This window comes from Sander lucioperca, chromosome 13 (genome assembly GCF_008315115.2).
Source record: "Sander lucioperca isolate FBNREF2018 chromosome 13, SLUC_FBN_1.2, whole genome shotgun sequence".
Classification (NCBI taxonomy): domain Eukaryota; kingdom Metazoa; phylum Chordata; class Actinopteri; order Perciformes; family Percidae; genus Sander; species Sander lucioperca.
In genome coordinates this window covers 29,092,115-29,113,093 of record NC_050185.1, presented here as the reverse complement: position 1 = coordinate 29,113,093, position 20,979 = coordinate 29,092,115, and the positions used below count along the sequence as shown (strand labels likewise).

The following is a 20,979-nucleotide window of genomic DNA, read 5'->3' as shown; positions in this document are numbered from 1 at the left end:
TCTCTTCTATTTTGATGTCCAGAAATAACATTTTGTATACTTCTTTTATTTGCAGTTGATATTTTTAATGGATGATATACATGTAGGATCATTTGATTTGGGACTGTACAAATGTTCTGGTAGGATAGTCTGGGAGAGCAAGGAAGGGTCTTACATTTTATTTCAGCCTTTCCTTTTAAGATGTATAAAAATGGGTTATGATGGTTAGTTTGGTGGCATTCAGAGGACAACAATCCTGTCTCTATCAGTGCTTAATTTTCTGTGTCATAATCAAATCAAAGTATTGCCTGATATCAGACTCTTTACACTCCGTGGAGTGGGCAGATTTGAAGGTCTGGACCCAGGCAAAAAACAAGTAGCTAATGTCTGTTTGAGAAATATAATTCATGTAGATCTTATTAGTGATTGATTACTGATTGAAACATTGCCTGTAGCCCACTAGATCCTTTGCTTAAGTAAAAGTACCAATACCACAATGGGTGACAAGCCAAAAAGGTTGGAAGCTACTGGTTTTTATCTTTAACAATGTAGATAGATAGAGAGATAGATAGAGAGATAGAGATAGAGAGATAGAGAGATAGAGAGATACCCAAGTGGAAATCCAAGGTCCCAGTAGCTTAAAGACATCACACACAACATACACATACATCATAAACAGGATGATAAAATCACAAATCCACATGAATAATATGGACGATAAAAGAAAAGATACTAAATAAAAAATCCACATGAATTTACTAAGGGATGTATTTAAGCATGAGAAACGTGTGGTATTTTATACAATGTGTGGTATTTTATACGTTTATCATGTGTTTTTTGACCTATTAAGTGAAGGCAAACGGCCTGTAGTAGTCACAAAGCCATGTTGTTACCACATACAGAAGGTGGCGCTGTCGTACTTTTACAGTGGTTAGTGAACCGCCGGTAAACACGAAAAAGAAGAACATGACGTTTCCAGCACCGGAAGTATACTTGAAAGTTGTGGACTTCTTCCTCCTCTCGCTGTTTGTTTCATCAGCCACGAGATTCTTCATCCAGCCGACAGAAAAGCCTCTCTCGGGTGTTTCAAAAAGATGGGAGACCCTATAACCGAGTACACAACCCGACTACAACAACAGGTATCCGGCCGGCTTGTGGGGAACGTTAGCCGACGTTAGTTAGCAGGCTAAATATATATATATGTGTGTGTGTAGCCACCGGCGACAGTCAGATAACTACAAACCGGTCGAACTTCATTTCACAAACGTTCAATTTAATGTGGTTTAGCTTTACAGTAAAATAACTACAAGACCGAACAAAATAAAGTCTGCCGAGTAGGTAGCTAGTCCCCACTTTTAAATTCGGCTAACCGTCCTTACACCGAACACGCTTATTTTTATTAAAAATAACGTTAACGTTACGTCGACAATCATCCCACTGTTTGGTGACAGCGAGTCCAGAGTGTGTTTATCATTACAAAGCATTGTACAGTTACTTTATGTATCATAACTACTGAAGTCGTGGTTGTAAGTCATCATTTTTAGAAAGTGTCTCATTATTTTAAGATACAAAGTCATTATGGTGTGATACAAAATCATTATTTTTGCGATATGAAGTCATTATTTTAAGTTTGTCATTATGTTTGAGATACACAGTAATTGTTTTGGAGATATTGAATGCTATAACTGAAATAAAACTGAAAGGTAGCTATGTCACAGGTACACCTAAAGTTTACATGATGATGAGATGATGATGACTGTTTGGTGTTAATTGTGTTTGGGGCCCTCTAGTGGTCCTGAACATGATCCTGGGTGGTTACTATGCAAGAAAAAGGCTAGTTTCATCATCTAGATATTACTTTATGGCTGCCTATTGTTGATTAATCTGTCTACTACTTTCTCGGTTTATCGATTAGCGTTTATTCCATACGATGTCCGAAAGGAAACATAATTTTTTTTATTTTATTTTTTATTGACAAAATGCAGTATACAGAGAATCAGGTATAGAGTAATAGCACATGAACATCAAGTGTACAAACTTATGAAGACGAAGCAATACAAACCATAATCATTACATTACAGAAAAATAAATAAAAAGAGGTACATGAAAACATACATTTACAATTCGTCAGAGGTTTCAGGGTCTGAGTGACTTCAGCAGATATTTAAGTTAAATGAGAAAAGGTAGAAAAATTAGTCCTAGAAAAGTTCTGCTTGTGAATATAAAATTTGGCATTCTGAGTTAATTAGATACTCAAGAGCACCATTTCCTGAATTCTCATAGAAACAGATGATATCTTTAAGGTGAAAGGTGTAGACAAAGTTGGTGGGTTCAAACATATGGCTATGTGAAACGTAGGATTACAATTTCCTAGAGCCTAAGGTGACGTATAACAGTCTAAAATCCAAAGATATTTAGTTAATAATCACGTGCAGTGCTGCTGATGAGTATTGGAACCCATCTTGACTAAAAAGAGGAATAAAAAAAATCATCTTTTGGAAATTGATCTTAATGCCTAAATTAGGAAAAATCCAACCTTTAAGGACACCAGTTTTCTTTGTGAATGAATAATGTATCGTAAATAAATAAATGTTGTTCCTTAAAATACAGGGGGCATAAGTAAGTACACCCCTATGTTAAATTCCCATAGAGGCAGGCAGATTTTTATTTTTAAAGGCCAGTTATTTCATGGATCCAGGATACTATGCATCCTGATAAAGTTCCCTTGGCCTTTGGAATTAAAATAGCCCCACATCATCACATACCCTTCACCATACCTAGAGATTGGCATGGTTTTATGTCAGTTAGCCTAATAGCTGGTTTGATTTGCATCGAGAGATGATCTTATGGAAAGTACCCCATGCCAATGTCTAGGTATCCTGGGAATGCTTTTCAATTTAGGTTAAAGAAAATCTAACATAGTCTTGATTTCATGGGCGAGTTTGAAGTTCACATTCATTATATAATGTTGGTCTTCATGTCATGTTTGTTTGCGCCATGTTTTGGCAACGAGCCAGCTTTTGGTTTCATTCTGATACTCAACTTCAGGCTCTATACAATTTAGGGCTGCAACTAACGATTATTTTCATAGTTGTTTGATCTATAAAATGTCAGAAAATGGTGAAAAATTTGGATCAGTGTTTCCCAAAAAGCCCAAGATGACGTCCTCAAATGTCTCGTCTTGTCCACAACTCAAAGATATTCAGTTTCCTGTCACAGAGGAGAGAAGAAACTAGAACATATTCACATTTAACAAGCTGGAGTCAAAGAATTTTTTACTTTTGTCCTAAAAAATTACTCAAACCGACTAATCGATTATCAAAATAGTTGGCGATTAATTTAAAAATTGACAACTAATCGATTAATCTTTGCAGCTCTAATACAATTCTTTGTGGCCTTATTTATTATCAGTGTTTTTTTTCTGGAGGGATAGCAGCTTTGTAGGCTACATTTTAATGATTCCGAATAGGGCTGGGTCGATATGGAGAAAATCAAATATCACAATATTTTGGACCAAATAAATCAATGTTGATATTTCGGCGATATTGTTGGGTTGATGATTGGTGCTTTCACAACATATTTACACAACGAGAGTTTTGATAAATGATCACCAATAATGTGGATATAATGACTAAGTGGGTAACAGCAAATAATAGAACAGCTAGAACAGTCTGGTAAGAAAATGACATCACTTTACTGTAATGCAGCCAACGCTTATACGTGTCATATCACCACATCACGATATCCAAAATGTAAGACCATTATCTAGCCTCAGATTAGATTAGATTCAACTTTATTGTCATTTTCTCTGTAAATGCATATCGATAAAAACCAGTATCGGTCGATCCCTATTTTAGTATATTAATAACGTTGTTTGAGATTTTTTAGGTTTCACTCTCAGCTGAGTCGATGCTGTCCCTCGGGAAACGGGAACAAGCTCGCGCGTCACATGTAGACTGTAACATCTCAAAGATTGGCTCTGCGTTACCAATGTAAATGTCGTTTTGTGTTTATGTTTTACAGGAGCGGGAGATCCGGAGTCTCTCTGCCGAGATTGAGAGTCTTAAAAACCCCCAGAGCCTGAGCCCGTCTCCCCGCCTGGACGAGCTGCGGGACGAAAACACCAAGCTCAAGTACCGCCTCAACATCCTAAAGAGGGTGAGTGACACAGCAGGAGTACAGCAGGGGGCGCTCTATGCTCCGCAGACGGGTACAACTTCCTCCTGTGCAGCTCAGCTGCGGCTGACTGCTTTGACTCGAAAGATAAAGCTTCTAAAAAAGAAAAAAGAAAGGAGGCCCGAGTCAGTTACCGATCCAAAGCTGCAGTTGTTAAGTTAGTTCAGCAGCTGAGAAGTTGGTGATGGGTAACTGAACATTTATAATCATTTACGTTAAACTCTCAAGACAACCAGCCTGAAAACACAAGGCTACATTGTTCAGCCTACAATAGTGTTACTTTATTAGTATATGAACTTGTTCTTGCAAAAATGTTGGCTTTGTACCATACAGTAGATTAGTATAGTATTTATGAATTTTGTTGAATGAATGAGCAACTTATTTAAACCTACATTGTGTAATTTTTTGAGTTGATTCTTAGCAAAAACCCCTTTGTTCTTTCACAAATATGTGCTCATTCATGTGTAATTACTTCCACCAACTAATCAAAGTATTCTCGTAAGCGCAGAATCTGACATTAAGAATCATTCAGAATACATATTGCTCATATGTATTCTGAATGATTCTTAATGTCAGCTCGAAATGCGCAGCCATGTAGCGACTCCATCTTTAAAATACATTAGCCAAAGAGGGACAGACCTCCGCATTTCGCCCTTTTACACCTATTGGCACCGTGACGAACGCCAGGGGGAGATTACTCGCCACGGAAGCGAAAAAGAGAATTAAAACGACAACGCGACAGGCAAAGCAACAAGACCAAAGTTAATATTGGAGTGGGCTAGAACAGCTGCCTGTAAAAGTAATAGAATAGTATTAGAAAGTAATATTCAGTTGGTTGTATACAAGTTCATCACTAGATGGGAGAAATTCTTACACAATGTAGCTTTAACATAGTCAGAAACTGTTAAAATGGTTAAAGCTTCAGTGAGTAACTTTTTGATACTAATGAACGTCCGTTACATTCAAGCCATTACCAATTGAGTTTCTACAAAGATAATTAAGACTATCAGCTCCACACAACTCTCTCTGTATTTCTCAGTGTGACTATGTTCAGAAGATTGGGGCGTCCGGTGACTTTCCTGCGCAGAAACTCGAGTGAAGATGATGACCTCTTCTGAAGAGTCCATGTTTTTTTAATCCTCCGTGTCCTCCTCGGCTACTAGCAACTGCGTGGAGGAGGGGGAGGGGGGTGCGCGGTAATGGATAGCTTGTATCATGTGGACGCGCCGACAGTTTTGTTGTCATTACTTAGAATTCCTCATGTGGGTGACAGAAACTACGCACTCTAGCTTTAAACGTTTTTTTTTATATTATTTTGTGGGGCGTTTCCCTTTATTTTTTGACAGTGGATAGACAAGAAAGGTGGGAGAGAGACGGGGGATGACACGCAGCAAAGGGCCGCAGGTCGGACTCTATAAAATGACCAGCCCTTCTGACGATCAGTCCATCTGACCTCTGACCTCCAAAATGGGAGGTAGAGAAAAGCCAGTCTCTGCACTTTCAATAAACAGAAGAACTTATGGCGCTTTTCCACTACATGGTACCAGCTCGACTCTACTCGCCTCTACTCGCCTTTTTTGGTTTTCCATTACGAAAAAAAGTCCCTGGTACCTGCCAACAGGAACTTTTTTTAGTACCACCTCAGTCGAGGTTCCAAGCGGGCTGAGGCGAGCCGAAAAGGTGACGTGAAAACGACAGAGGGGGGTGTCCTGAACAAACCCGCCATTTTTAAATAGTTTAGCCAGCTGTGTTTTTTATTTTTGCTGCCTCCAGCTTCTTTTGAAACAAAATGTGTCTTCTGGCTGTGGCAACAACAACAACACAGCTTCCACGTTGTGTGTGTGTGTGTGTGTGTGTGTGTGTGTGTGTGTGTGTGTGTGTGTGTGTGTGTGTGTGTGTGTGTGTGTGTGTGTGTGTGTGTGTGTGTGTGTGTGTGTGTGTGTGTGTGTGTGTTGCGTTAGGTCACGGCAGTTTACTGTGGCGCCGTTATGACAACCAGCCACGCTGAGGCGGTACTAAAATCTGCAATGGAAAACGAACCCACAGTGAGTAGAGTAGAGTAGAGTAGAGGCGAGTTGAGCAGGTACCATGTAATGGAAAAACGCCAATTAAAGTTAGGCCGTCAGGTTCCATACATGAAAACAGAACAGAGGTGAAGAGTCCACACAGCTAAAAACTAAAAAAAACAAGTCAATAGTAAGACATGTTAATAGACAAATATGTGATTTTCCATTACAGTACGTAGCCACGGCGTAGAGTTTACGCAAAAGTATAAATTAAGCTTTATAGTGACCGTAAGGTCTGGTGCCTTGACTTAAAACAAAGTTTATGATCGCTGCGTAACAGAAAAAGGCAAACTGATGCCATCATTTTGCCTCGTGTGAATGTAGGTTTTATTGTAGTGCAAAGTCCGACTATAAACCTTATCACAACATATTCAATAAATAATATGAACGCTTTCCTCATTTGTATTTGTATTTTTTATTTGAGGGACAATGTTTGACAGCCTTATTTGATAGTGGGCATATCATTTTATTTTGTTGTTTTGCATGTTGTCAAATATGAGTCAACGCAATTGCAGAATACAGTAAAACATTTTCCAAACCACTCCTGCAGCACACATTTACTCCTCAGCTGTCCATCTGCACAGCATGTTTGTCCCAGCAGTCACCGGCTTGCCAAAGTATGGCTGAAAAGATTATGTTGCACTTCATCAAAGCTCCCGAGTCCTTGCCGTGTGTTTTCCCCATGCATCATCATCACGTTGATGACAGTGAAGCTAATGTGCCGCGTGTCCTCAGGGCCTGCAGGAGGAGAGCACGACTCACTGCGGTAAATCCATGATGAACATCAACCTGCGGCTCCAGGAGATTTTCGGCGAGGCCATCCGGGCTTCCTGCCCCGAGCTGGACAACCCGCCGCTGTCGGTCGCGCCCAACCAGCAGGCCAAGTTCGGAGACTACCAGTGCAACAGTGCCATGGCCATGGCCCAGGTTAGACTGCCAAGTCTGTCTCTGTGGATCATAGAAGAAAAAAAAAACCTCTTTGACTGCGGTTAAATGAAAGGTGGATTATAAATCCTGAAAGTGCTCATATTATGCTGTTTGGCTTTTCTTTTCCTTTATTGTGTTATATATCTTTTGTGCATGTTATAGGTTTACAAAGTTAAAAAGCCCAAAGTCCACCCCAAAGGGACTTACCATCTCCAACAGAAACCACTGTTCACTAACTGCTCCAAACAGCTCTATTGTAATCCAGCCTTTACTTCAGAGACAAACGTGGTCACTTTGTAACGCATGTTATAATGCTCACCTAGCTGCTAGCATGGCACGACCTCATGCTCTGCTTCTGACTGGCTAGTAGTCCTTACCTAGGTACTGTCAGGGCACGCCCTCATACTCTGCTTCTGACTGGCTAGTAGTCCTTACCTAGCTACTGAGCATGTGCGACTCCCAACAAAGAGAGAACAGAAGTGAGATGTCTCACTCTGTAGCTAAAACAGAGAGCTCAACACACAGGGTGAAAAGAGGAGCTGCAGCAATGTGCAGCACAACAACAATATGGTGAAAATTAAACCATGTAAACTCATTCTGATATAACCTCTAAATACAACTATGAACCTGAAAATGAGCATAATATGAGCACTTTAAGATGTCTTGAATTATTTAAATTCCTAGCCTTTATTTTCTTGAGTAGCGTGTAAATAAAAATACAACCTTTAAGAATGACAGTCGGGTTTCGAGGTTTTAAAAACACGGTTATTTTAGTCCTAAGCAACTTCTTTTCAGTAATAAAAAAAAGACCTGTCCTCAGAAAGGACCTGTTTTTAACTAGGGCTGGGTTCAAATAATCGATTCTCCAATTAAAATCAATCTTTGTTTGAGTGATCTGAAATCAAACTTTTTATTATTTTTGAGATTATATTTTTGGGTGTTTTTAGGCCTTTATTATATAGGACAGCTGAACATGTGAAAGGGGAGAGAGAGAATCGGAAAATGTGACTGATTCGAATCGATTCGGAAAATCCTTGGCGATACCCAGCCCTGTTTATAATAGGTTAAGATAATACGTTTTTTTTAGTGGTCTGATTATATTTCAAACCTTTTTTTTATTGTAACAGTGCAGCGTTTAGTGATTATTGTTCCGTGGTGGCCAACTGCTGGAACAGCATCAACCACTGCAGGTTTCATCACCTGTCAAAATCCAATACATCAAATTTTAAAATTACACCTGCTGTTTGTTCGGTTTGGAGATCTGCAGTGCTGATGTTGGCTGCCTGCCAGGTCAGGAAAAAAAAGCTTATTTCTAGGAAGAAAAAAAATGGGAAATTAGTCCTTTTTGTATAGAGCACATCGTAAGGAAAACCATGTCTGACTTTGTCGTGTTCCAGATGCTGAAAGCAAAGGGAATGAAAATCAACCCGAGGGAAATCGCTGAGAAGATCATCCAGAATCTTCCGGACAACGAACTCATCCAGAAAGCTGAAATCGCAGGACCAGGTACGGAGACAAAAACATCTGGCTGTGATTCATCTGGATGACTTTTCTTAGATGATGGGGAACTTTTTGGACCCAGCACTGGAGAGAGATTTCCTATATGCACAATAGTTACAGTTGTGCTCATATGTTTATGAACCCATGCTAAAGTTGACTAAAAAGAGGAATAAAAAAATCATCTTCTGGAAATTGATCTTAATGCCTTAATTAAAAAAAAATTGAAAAATCCAACCTTTAAGGACACCAATTTTCTTTGTGAATGAATAATGTATCGTGTATCGTATAAATAAATGTTCTTTCTTAAAATACAGGGGGCATAAGTAAGTACACCCCTATGTTAAATTCCCATAGAGGCAGGCAGATTTTTATTTTTAAAGGCCAGTTATTTCATGGATCCAGGATACTATGCATCCTGATAAAGTTCCCTTGGCCTTTGGAATTAAAATAGCCCCACATCATCACATACCCTTCACCATACCTAGATTGGCATGGTTTTATGTCGGTTAGCCTAATAGCTGGTTTGATTTGCATTGAGAGATGATCTTATGGAAAGTACCCCATGCCAGTCTCTAGGTAGAAGAAAATTGGTGTCCTTAAATGTCTGATTTTTCCTCATTTTTTTAATTAGGCATTAAGATCAATTTCCAAAAGATGATTTTTTTTTTTATTCCTCTTTTTAGTCAACTTTAGCATCTGTTCATAAACTTAGGAGCACAAATGTAATTCAAGCTCTTCAGATGTTCAGTCAGCAGATGTGTCCATGTCAGATGTGTGACCACAGGCCTAACTGGAAGCATCTCCAGTAACAGTCTGTGTTCTCACGCCAGCCTGAGCCGCGAGTCCGTCTCATCGTCCCCTCTGTGTCCCCAGGGTTTATCAACATCCATCTGAAGAGGACGATTGTGTCCAAACTGTTGAGCAACCTGCTGATCAATGGCGTGCAGCCCCCCCCACTGGCCTCCCGGAAGAAGGTCCACACTCTTTTCTACATGTTTGATACTTACTGTACGCTGGGGGAGAAAAACTGCCACACTGGTTTAATAAAACACTGGGACATGCTGGTCTGAATATCAAATACATATCAAAGTGTTGTGAGTAGGGCTGCACGATACGAGGAAAATATGCGATATGCGACGACGTTGTTGAATATCGCGATAACGATATTACTTGCGATAAATAAACAGATTTTGTGTGCTCAATTCTGCATTTCTGCTGCTCTTAGTATTCTGCGAATTACAACAAATCGCTTGTTGAATTGAAAACGAATAAAGGAAGTCAATTCCAACCTTTTTTCATTGAACAAATTGAACATTGAATTGAATATAAAAGGCAGCACTAAAATAAGAATGACAGTTACATTTTTATGTGCAGTTTTCGGCTGATATTTTTCTATTGTGTGTATTGAGTGTCTATTGCGATATGTTGTAGCCTTTTGCGATGTGTATATTGCACGAGTTGATATTGCAATGAAGATAAAAAACCTGATCTATTGTGCAGCAGATGTGTCCCATCTGCTGCACCACGTCCCTCCACACAAAAAAACAAACAAATCAAAAACCAGATTGTCAGTAGCCAAGTTTCCATCCAAAAGTAGTTCAAATTTGTGTATGTGTCTGTCTGTGTCCGTGTGTCTGTCTGTCTGTGTGTATGTGTGTGTGTGTGTCAGGTGGTGGTGGATTTCTCCTCTCCCAACATTGCCAAAGAGATGCACGTGGGCCACCTGCGCTCCACCATCATCGGGGAGAGCATGAGTCGGCTGTTTGAGTTTCTGGGCTACGACGTCGTCAGGTCAGTCTCTGTCGCTGTTCAATAAACCCTGCTGCGTGTGAAACACAGTCCCACGCTGCGGAGCAAGGCTGACCTCGCTCTCCTCTACTACAGATATTAAAACGTCTGCAGCCACAGTGATATCTTGTGAGGCCGTAGTGTTCATTACACACCAGAGAACTAAACTGTTGCATGGATGAAAAACAGAGAGACATGTTTTTATTTCTGCAAAAAAGAAAAAAGGGAAAGTTCATCCTGAGGATAAGTCATGCTGTTACCTAAATTAATCCTCTGCACGGTGGCAATTTTAGGACATTTCATACTCACTTCTGATTCTGAGTTAAATTCTTATGTTGGCATATTAGTATGCAAAGGTAATCATTAGCTTGTAGCATGTACCATTCATACATTTATCATGCTAACATGCTAACACTTCAAGTCATTTTCCTAAAAAGCTGTTCAGTTTTCATGATAACCTCTCTTGTATCAACATGTGAACATTTGACATGATAGCGGTGTGAGATAAATAGTCAGGTGATAGTTATTGGGAGAACCTAAATATCCACCAAATATCATGACAATCTGGCCAGTAATTAAGATATCTGACTCAGTACCAACGAGTTGGATATAGACGAATGCGCTGACAGTCTTCTCCATTCTTTGGTCTTTCTCGCAGGTTGAAAAGTCAGTAAAACAAGTCTGTGGTATTTAGTTTTGACACTGCTTATGGCTTTCCTCAGGTTGAACCATGTGGGAGACTGGGGGACCCAGTTTGGGATGCTGATTGCCCACCTGCAGGATAAGTTCCCCGACTACCGAACCAGCTCCCCGCCCATTGGTGACCTGCAGGCCTTCTACAAAGTCAGTTCTAACCCCATCGGTTTCTGTTTCCGTCTCTCTGTTTTCCACTGCTGCTCGCTGTCTGAATCCTCAGGGAACTATAGAACATGTTGGCAAAGTATCTGAAAGGACACATGACAAAGGTCTTAAACTTGCAGTACTCCTTTTAAGGTTTAATACGAGTCCCACTCTGGAGAAAAGAAGGGGAACTGAAGGAATCGATTTTTAGGTGCGTTGCCAAGAAATACTGCAAATTGCTTCTGGTAGCATATCATGTACTGTTAAGTGTTCCTGCAGTTTTATCCATCACCTGTCATAGTTTGTATTATTGGTAGATATCACAGTATGAAACAAAAGTTCACAGGTGGGAAAGTTTTTTTTTATTTTTTTATAAATAATTAAAGTAACTGAACAAAGAAAGAAACTTCAAGTTTTGATATATATATATATATATATATAAAAATGAATTTCAATGTCAGTGGATGAACATTACCTGTTCTTTCTGCTGTTGTCTGTACACCTCATTTACTTCCTACATCATCCACCCTCCTTTTTTTTTTTGTCTCTCTCATTTCTTTCTTTTTCTCTGTGCCCATCTCTCCCCCGACCATCTTATTTCTCTTTCTCTTTCTCTTCCCTCAATCAGGAGTCGAAGAAGCGCTTTGACGAGGAGGAGGACTTTAAGAAGCGAGCGTATCAGTGTGTCGTCAGACTGCAGAGCAAAGAGCCCGACTTCATTAAAGGCTGGAACCTCATCTGTGATGTTTCCAGGAGAGGTAGCCTGCACATCACTCTATCTGTTCATGGGACTATAGCTGTGTTCAAAACCGTTCCCTCATTCACTACTCCCTATATAGTGTTTTAATTAAATAGTGAACTACTGTATATAGGGAATGACCAAATGAGATTTCGGACTCATTGCGTCAGTAGATGCGCCGCTTATTTGTGTGACGAGGCGGGCGCGCCCAGCATCACGTAAACAAACCGAAACAAAAAATACTTCCAATACGTCCCTGAAACAAACCGAGCACCCAGGAGGAGAGTATGAAGTTGTATACTATATATGTTGCATGTTACATCTCCGCTGTTTAGAAACGAAAGCCCGCTCCATTTTTCCTTTTCAGTTTCCGCTGGGTCCTTCTGCTTCTTCTTCTCCTTCGGGAAAGCACGTCCACGTTGCATTGTGGGTATACGGGAGTAAAATGTAGGGTACATCGTCTGTACACTCAAATTAGCGGAATTTTATACTGGACCTATATAGTGAATGAAATTAACTGCGGAGAATTCGATCACCGCAACAAAATGGCGAACACGCTATATAGTGCACTATTTCCGTGATGGGGAACGGTTTGGAACACAGCTTATGCTATTAAAAAATGAGCCATGGCTAGACAGGCTGAGCTGTTTGGACTTCTTTTGAGTAAGGTGAGACATTCTTACTTTCTTTACTGGGGCTTGTTAACCCAGACTGGGTCACATTTTTTTTTGAAGGGTTGTTGAAAAGCATTCTGGGTAATGACAGCAAGGCAGGGCGAGGTAAAAAAAAAAGGCTCCATTACTAGGGCTGGTTATCGCCACTGATTTCCTGACTCGTTTCGATGCCGCTTCATAAGGTCCTGATCCGATTACATCTCCGATTTCCCAGTCAATGTCCATTTGGGATATTTCAGTCGCAAAACCAATTTTGCTTGGGTATAAGAATTGACCCCAAAGCAGTTACATTAATGCACTTTTTAAGGCCTCCTGCACACTGGCTGCGTGGCGTGAGCGTCTCAGCTGTGTGGCGTGTCCGTTTTTATTTCGGCTCCCATGTTAACAGGTTAGAGCTTGCACACTGCCTGCGTGACATGCACGTCTCAAAAAAACGCGAGCATGCTAGAAATAGGACCGACGCCTATTTTCAGGCAAAATAGAATAGGAAAAGATGTTTATATGTCATTTTGACTCGAATACATTTAATAAATGACATGTTGATGCTTGAAAGTCTCTAGGTTTTGACATAAATGCAGATATAAATGTCATTTGATAAATAATTAGATTTTCAAATATTGCACCTGTCAGAACAGAACAAAATATTCTGTAGCCTATTTTGCCGTCAATATTACTGATGTTGTCTTTGCTGTAATCAAATCAGTCTATATTTATGTTTAACATTTCATTTTATCAATGGGAAACATCCATGTGTACAGACAAGGCTAGCAGCAGCAGCGCCGCGTCAGACACGTTTCTGGTGTGCAAAGACAGAGAAAAATCCATGCAGCCGCCACGCAGCTGACACGCAACGGAAACGCCACGCTCAGGCCGCGCAGCCAGTGTGCAGGAGGCCTAACATGAACACACAATAAAGTGCAGCTCTACAGACTCTACAGTCAGTATTGAGTGACATTTCATTCACATCTTGAGGTGACAGAGGGACCCCTTTAAAAAAAATGGCCACACCAGTTTTTCCCCTCAACAAAATGTAGCCAAACTTTGGAGCGTTATTTAACCCCCTAACCGACAAGCTGGCATGGTTGATACCAATGGATTCCTTAGGTCTTTTAGTTTCTTATGATACAAACAAAAATCGATTTTATGAATCGATATCGGACCATACAAACGGAAATCGATTTAAATCGGAAACATCTGTTTGTTTTTATAAACCAGCCCTATTTATTACAAAGGTGAATAAAACGACACCCCAAATAAACTTCTGTGATTTTACATTCTGTCAGCTTGTGTTCATTCAGTTGTACAGTTCTATCTAGCTTTGTTTTCTTTTCTTTCTTGTTTTTTTTTTTTTTTTACTAATTGGTCTTAAAACTACTACTTAAATGGCGGTTGTGTGTGTTTCAGAGTTTCAGAAGGTTTACGACTGCCTGGACATCCAGATCGTCGAGAGAGGAGAGTCCTTCTACCAGGACATGATGACAAAGGTGGTGAAGGAGTTCGAGGAGAAAGGTCAGTGTGCAGCAGGTCAAAGGTCACAGCAGGATAGCTGGACGCTGGTGTTTTCACTCTAAAGCTGCAGACACACAGACCAGACGGCCGGCCCTCGGCTGAAAAGGCAGTTGGGCTGATCAGTGTCCCCGAGTTGGTCAAAAAAGTGCCTCGGAACACAGCAAAGAGACGAGACGTAATACGTCTCCATAACAGCAGACGGCGCTAATCTGTATTGTCGCCCAAAAATGAAAACTGGCAGCTGATTGGACGAACGCGTCACGTGGGTCTGGTTTCTCCGGAAATTGAAAGACAGACCATAATGGCGGCTCATTCAGAATACGATATCATATTGTACTAAAATAGTTCACCGAAACATGTTTCTGAAAACATTTTAAGAGAGAAATAGGCCGTGCAGTTGCTGAATCTGTCTTCATTTCAGATCCACAAAGGTCAGTTTAAAAAGATTTTCGTCAGATTTTGAGAGACTCTAGTCGCGCTCTTTCCGCTCCCCGTTTCTGGGTTACCACTCCACCAATCAGATGGGTCATTTGAGTCTGACTGCCGGCAGTGCCCGCCCCACCGATTATACATGTCAAATCGGCCAAAATGAAGGCCGACGGCCCCTCGGACGGACGACGGCACGGAACACACCGAACAGACTCGAGTCACTGACCTCGCCAGACTGTCCAACGGCCGATTATCGGCTCGGTGTGTCGGCGCCTTCAGACTTTTCTCAGGAGATTATCAGAGAAAACGTTCATTTTTTTCCCCCCCCTCCATTATGATTCACTTTTGATCCGCTTCGGAATAAGAATGGTCTTTTTGTGGGTCTCAGTTTGAGTCCCTGTTGTGCCTCTGTACATGTTCAAGCCGTGCCTTTTATCCTCTGGGGTTATTAAAGGCTTTGCACCAATAATACTTCATACAAAACCCTCAACATGCAATGCGTTTGAAATCTGCTGTTTCCTTTTGTGACCACCAGGGGGCAATACTGTCTCATAAATGTCTTCTTCCAAACCTTAAAAGTCCCTTTCTATTTTTTTTTGTGTTGTCTAATTTCTTCTTCTCCCCCTCTTTTTCTGCACTTTTTTTATTCCCCATTTTGCTCATTATCTCCTCTTTCTCCTTTTCCCCCTCCAATCATACCCATTATTATACTATTACTCTTTTTCTCTCATAAAACCATCATCTTGGGTCATTTTCCTTTCTCTCATTTCAATCCAACTTCCCCCCCCCCCCCCCCATCCCTTGTGTACCCTGCTCACCTAACCATCCATCTTTTACTTTAACTTTCATTTTGTTTCTTTCCTCTTTTCCTCTTTCCTCAGGCTTGGTGGAGCTGGACGAGGGTCGTAAGATTGTCTTCGCCCCGGGCCAGTCCATCCCCCTCACCGTCGTCAAGTCGGACGGCGGGTACACCTACGACACGTCGGACCTCGCGGCCTTGCACCACCGACTCTTCACCGAGAAAGCCGACATCATCATCTACGTCACAGACAGCGGACAGGTGAGTGAGAGAGAGAGAGAGAGAGAGAGAGAGAATGGGGAGTTGAGGTAGAAGGATGACTGAGTGTACAGATGAAGCTGGACAGAAGAACAAAGACAGAATGTTAGAATCTAAAATATCTAATGGGGAGCAGAGCAACCTTTTGTTTCACAGCAATTTCAACCGTGTGTGTATTTTCTCCTTTAGGCCACACACTTCCAGGTGGTGTTTGCTGCGGCGCAGATGATTGGCTGGTACAACCCCCAGGTGACCCGGGTGGAGCACGCAGGCTTTGGAGTGGTGCTGGGGGAGGACAAGTGAGTTTCAAGCACATACAGAGCCGACTCTTTGTGACACTGGTTTGTGCCATGTGTCAGTCTTTATGCTAAGCTAATTGTCTCCTGGCTATATTTCTATAAACATCTTTGTTTGGTGCCGATCCTCGCAAAAATCACACTATAATCATTTTAATTTCTTTTAATTTTATTTCTTTCTAATTTTCAATGAAAATGAGAATTATGATAGAAAAATGATCATTCCCTCCAATGTTGTGAATCATATCGCAATCGCAATATGAGTAAAAATAATAACAATTCAATATTTTCCTCATATCGTGCAGGCCTAATACTAATCAAACAAATACTAGAGTGGTATGGCTCTTCTTATCAACCTCTCAGCAAGAAAGCATATTTCCTTGCCCCAAAATAAAGCTGGCAATATGGAGTTCAAACAATTTTTTTAGTATCCGTTTTATCGATATCGCAATATGGACTAGTGCAAAATCGCATATTTGTATTTGTTAAAGGCAAAATATGTGTCAAATCATTCTGAATGAATGGTTGACACATATCTGAATGATCTGAATCTGTTGCAGAGATGTCTCGGCCTACAAATCGTATCCTACAGACTAAAGAAAAAAAATCTTTCTTTGGTACAGATCCTCGCAAAAATCACACTATAATCATTTACGTTTTTTAAATTTTAATATTTTTCAATGAAAATGAGAATAAGGGTACAATAATGATCATTCCCTCCAATATGGTGAATCACATCGCAGTACCCGTCAAAATAATCGCAATTCGATATTTTCCTCACATCGTGCAGCCCTAATTCAAACGACGCATGCTTTTAAGCTGCAGACACACCAACCAGACGGCCGACCCTCGGCAGAAAAGGCAGTTGGGCTGATCAGTGTCCCCGAGTTTGTCAATAAAGTGCCTCTGAACACACCAAAGCGACGAGACGTAATACAGGCGGCTTTAATCTGTATTGTCGCCCGAAAATGAAAACCAGCAGCTGATTGGACGAACGCGTCACGTGGGTCTGGTTTCTCCGGAAATTCAAAGCCAGACTGTCATGGCGGGTCGTTCAGAATACGATCTCATATTGTACTAAAATAGTTCACCGAAACGTGTTTCTGAAAACATTTTAAGAGAGAAATAGGCCGTGCAGTTGCTGAATCTGTCTTCATTTCAGATTGACAAAGGTCAGTTTAAAAGATTTTCGTCAGATTTTGAGAGACTCTAGTCACGCTCATCCCGCTCCCCGTTTCCGGGTTACCACTCCACCAATCAGATGGGTCATTTGAGTCCGACTGCCGGCAGTGCCCGCCTTCCGATTCTACACGTCAAATCGGGCAAAATAAAGGCCGACGGCCCCTCGGACGGACGACGGCACGGAACACACCGAACAGACTCGAGTCACTGACCTCGCCAGACTGTCCAACGGCCGATTATCGGCTCTGTGTCTGGGCCTTTACATTAATCCCTAAATCAGTCACAGTCCAGTTAAAACTGGTGGAAGTTGAGTGGTTAAATGTGGAGCCTCTGTGGCAGTAAAACGCCCGACTCTGACAGTGTTGACACTGGGAGCGTTTAAAGGACTGAGTGTTGTAGCTCCATACAGACTAATAACCGCTTGACAGCGATCCAAATCCCCGTCACCCGAGCAACGACGACGAGCATCTCCTCCGAAGGCTGAGTCTTCACCTCCACCTCCACCACACTTTAATCATCTGGATGTCCTTCACTGCGTCTTTATCACCGCTGCTTCATGTTTTTTATTGCATTTATTGTCATACATAAAAAAAAAGCAGAATTTTACTACATGACTACATTGTTTACAAATAAAAAGGGGAAGTATACAGCTGCTGCTCCACAAACGGTACAGTGAGTGTTTGAGCTCGGATGCGGAGCTGTTATTACGCCGTGTGGGAGGGAACTGAAAAGTAACAGCAATTAAAAGTTGGACAACAACATGAGATCGAGTTTGAGACCTGAGGCCTGTACTGCGAAGCAAGATTTGGCGTTAACGAGGTAACTTCAGGTTCAGCCCAGGGTTTTGTGTATCACGACGGTGGATCACTTGTGATCGGGTTCAGTCACCGTGGTAACTTATGCTGAACACCTAACCTGGTCGGGAGCAGGTTAAGTTGGAGATTAGAGATCAACCGGTGTAAAAGCACCGCCTACCGACCAATCAATACTCAACTGATAACGGTGTCACCATTCTTAGAAGATCAGCTGGAGCTCGGTGCGCAGAGAGAGAGAGAGAGAGAGAGAAAAAAGTTAAAACATTTAGAGACCGACAACCCCGTTAACATTCCCTGATGGGTATTTTTATTTAAGATATAAATTTTCAGTGGAGGGAATTACGTATAGGCTATTTGTCGGCTTCTTGAGCTGTATGTTGCCAATGCATCACATCAGTTTGAATGTTGAATATGTTTTTATGTTTTATTTGCTCTCACGATCGCTTCCCACTGCCAGGGTTGCAACTGAAATAAAAGGCTAAAGCTACAACAGTTTATACACTTGTCCTTTACAAGTGTAATTATGGTCAGATCTTGTGCCTGACTGATGGGGAAGTGATATTAATAAGCGTTGTGATTTACGCATTTACAGCGTCGGCTATTTTTTTGCCGGCTTTCCTTCCTGTTTTAGGAAGCAGGGACTGTATTGCATATTGCATTTATAGTTTACTCTCCTTATGTAAAATATGCGGCTCTGGTAGATGTTTGGTATGGTTTGGTATGTATGGTCGTGCTGTGCAAACACCGCCTCTTTTATGTGAACGTGCGTCGCTGGATTGGGAAACCCTGGGTTGATTGAACTAGTCGTTAACCACCGTCGTGACACACGGGACCGCGGTTGTTAGGTTAGGTGAAGCCGGGTAACTGAAATAAATCCAGGGCATGTTGATCTTGATTAGTAGTACAGGCCTCTGCTTTCAGCTTAAAGCTATGGTGCAGAGTTTCTGCCGCCCACATGAGGAATTCTAAGTAATGACAACAAAACTGTCGGCGCGTCCACATGATACAAGCCTTCCGTGATTACGTAATATGTTCTAGTTTCTTCTCTCCTCTGTGACGGTAAACTGAATATCTTTGAGTTGTGGACATAAGACATTTGAGGACGTCATCTTGTGCTTTGGGAAAAACTGATCCACATTTTAGAGACCAAACAACTAATCGATTCATCGAGAAAATAATCGACAGATTAATCGACAGTGAAAATAATCGTTAGTTGCAGCCCTACTTCACAATCTGGCTTTGATGTCCCGGTTAATGCATTTGTACTTACAGTGTGTATACTGTACATACCCCTGTGTATTATTTATTCCCTTTTATAATAAGCAGTGATTACTGGTGTGCAGGCGCTATAATTGGAACACTATTTGTCACGCTGTTGTTTTTTCCCCTAATCAATCGTCCAGAGAAGAAGAGCAAAGCCCAGGCAGGAGGTTGATGTTACGCTTCGCAGAGGCCGTAACTAAGTGCTGCTAAACGCCCCACAGTAACCTGAGTGGGCGTGAATTGGCCCCACAATGGCTGCGCTACTCCAAACGCCATTAGAAATTTATCATGCTGTTTTCATAATTGCTCATCCAGACAATAAGAGCAGCCACGGGGGGAGATGTTATAGCTGCAAGTAAAGAGAGGAGAAAAAAAACTGGGGTTATTAAGTGTTTGGCTCATGTTCTGCTTGTAACGCTCATCTGATTTGGTTGATTGTACAAAATGTATCTCCCCGAGGCGTCGGCAAGCGGAAGTCGTTTAATAGTTTGTTGTCGTGATAGTTGTTGGCGACGGAAGGTCAAACCTCCGGTACCTGTTGAGACGTCACAGCACAGAAAGTCACCCCACCGTCTCGTTATCTTTTATTTTATTTCCCAGATTATATGTTTTTGGGGGTTTCTGGACTCTTAAGAGTTTACCAGAACAGGGCTCCAGACTCGCATTTTATTGAAATGTATTTATTGAAATTTATTGAAAAAAGTTCTGGTACATGATATAAAATCCTCTATTCCAGACGCAAACACAAAACAAAAAAAAAATATATATATATATATATATTCACATTTTAACATGTTTTCATAAAACACATTAATTTCATGATTGAAATTTTCTAAAAATTCATAAATAAGTTACATAAATTACTGACAAGCTTAGTGCTGTCAAACGATTTAAATATTTAATCGCATTAATGGCATAGTTAACTCACAATTAATCGCAATTAATCGCACATTTTTATCTATTCTAAATGTCCCTAGATTTCTTTTTGTCCCATTATTTTTTCTCATTATAATGCTCTTATCAACATAGAAAAGTGGATCGGCCTGGCTTTGACGAGGGGGCGGAGAATTGCCATCAGCTGTGTGCTTGGCCATCAAGTGGTATTTCAGACTGGACGTGCTGCGATGATAGCTCAGTTCACGACGACTAAACACACAGATCACTTTGGTCTTGTCAATGGAACCATTTGGCAACTTTTTAAAAGTAAACTTTCATTCAGAATCTTATTGGCATCCATTTCGGCGTCTCGTGCTCGCCATCCGCTCAAAACGTAACGTTAGCCTACTACTCTTTGGCCCAAACAAGTGTGTGCAGCGTGCCAGTTGTTTTGTTTCCGGTCTAGCTAGATCCGGTGTGTTGTTGTAGTTTTTCTAACGTTACTAGTTGTTGCAACAGCAAGTGAAAAAAAAACTACAAAGTTTGCTAGGCCAAAAAGAACGTTAATCTCGCGATAAACAAATTGACGGCGTTAAAATGGGCTTGCGTTAAGGCCGTTAATAACGCGTTTAACTGACAGCACTAATAATTATACATTACACCTTTTGACAGGCAAAATGTATCCAACTTATTCTTAAAAGAATTAATTGAAGGGGAACGCACAACTTCTTCTGGAAGCTTGCTCCGTGATTTTACCGCACGGAGTGTGAAAAAATTCTTTCTCTTTTCAGACAGGCATGTTCTAGGGTAAAGTTTTAAAGAATTCCCTCGTGTCTCATACCTATTGCTCCAAAACTGAAAGA

General features: G+C 41.0%; 1 protein-coding gene across 1 annotated transcript in view; it reads left to right on the top strand.

Moving 5' to 3' along the window:
• Window positions 1–912: 912 nt before the first annotated feature.
• The window catches only part of rars1 (arginyl-tRNA synthetase 1), a 33,112-nt gene continuing 13,045 nt past the window's right edge, over window positions 913–20,979 (top strand). Inside the window, exons 1-11 of the mRNA XM_031307936.2 lie at window positions 913–1,118; window positions 4,003–4,137; window positions 6,957–7,148; window positions 8,546–8,654; window positions 9,522–9,622; window positions 10,318–10,439; window positions 11,159–11,279; window positions 11,905–12,034; window positions 14,094–14,198; window positions 15,509–15,687; window positions 15,874–15,983. Of these exons, the coding sequence (XP_031163796.1) occupies window positions 1,074–1,118; window positions 4,003–4,137; window positions 6,957–7,148; window positions 8,546–8,654; window positions 9,522–9,622; window positions 10,318–10,439; window positions 11,159–11,279; window positions 11,905–12,034; window positions 14,094–14,198; window positions 15,509–15,687; window positions 15,874–15,983 (1,349 nt within the window). The 5' untranslated portion in view covers window positions 913–1,073. The remainder of the gene's footprint in view (window positions 1,119–4,002; window positions 4,138–6,956; window positions 7,149–8,545; window positions 8,655–9,521; window positions 9,623–10,317; window positions 10,440–11,158; window positions 11,280–11,904; window positions 12,035–14,093; window positions 14,199–15,508; window positions 15,688–15,873; window positions 15,984–20,979) is intronic.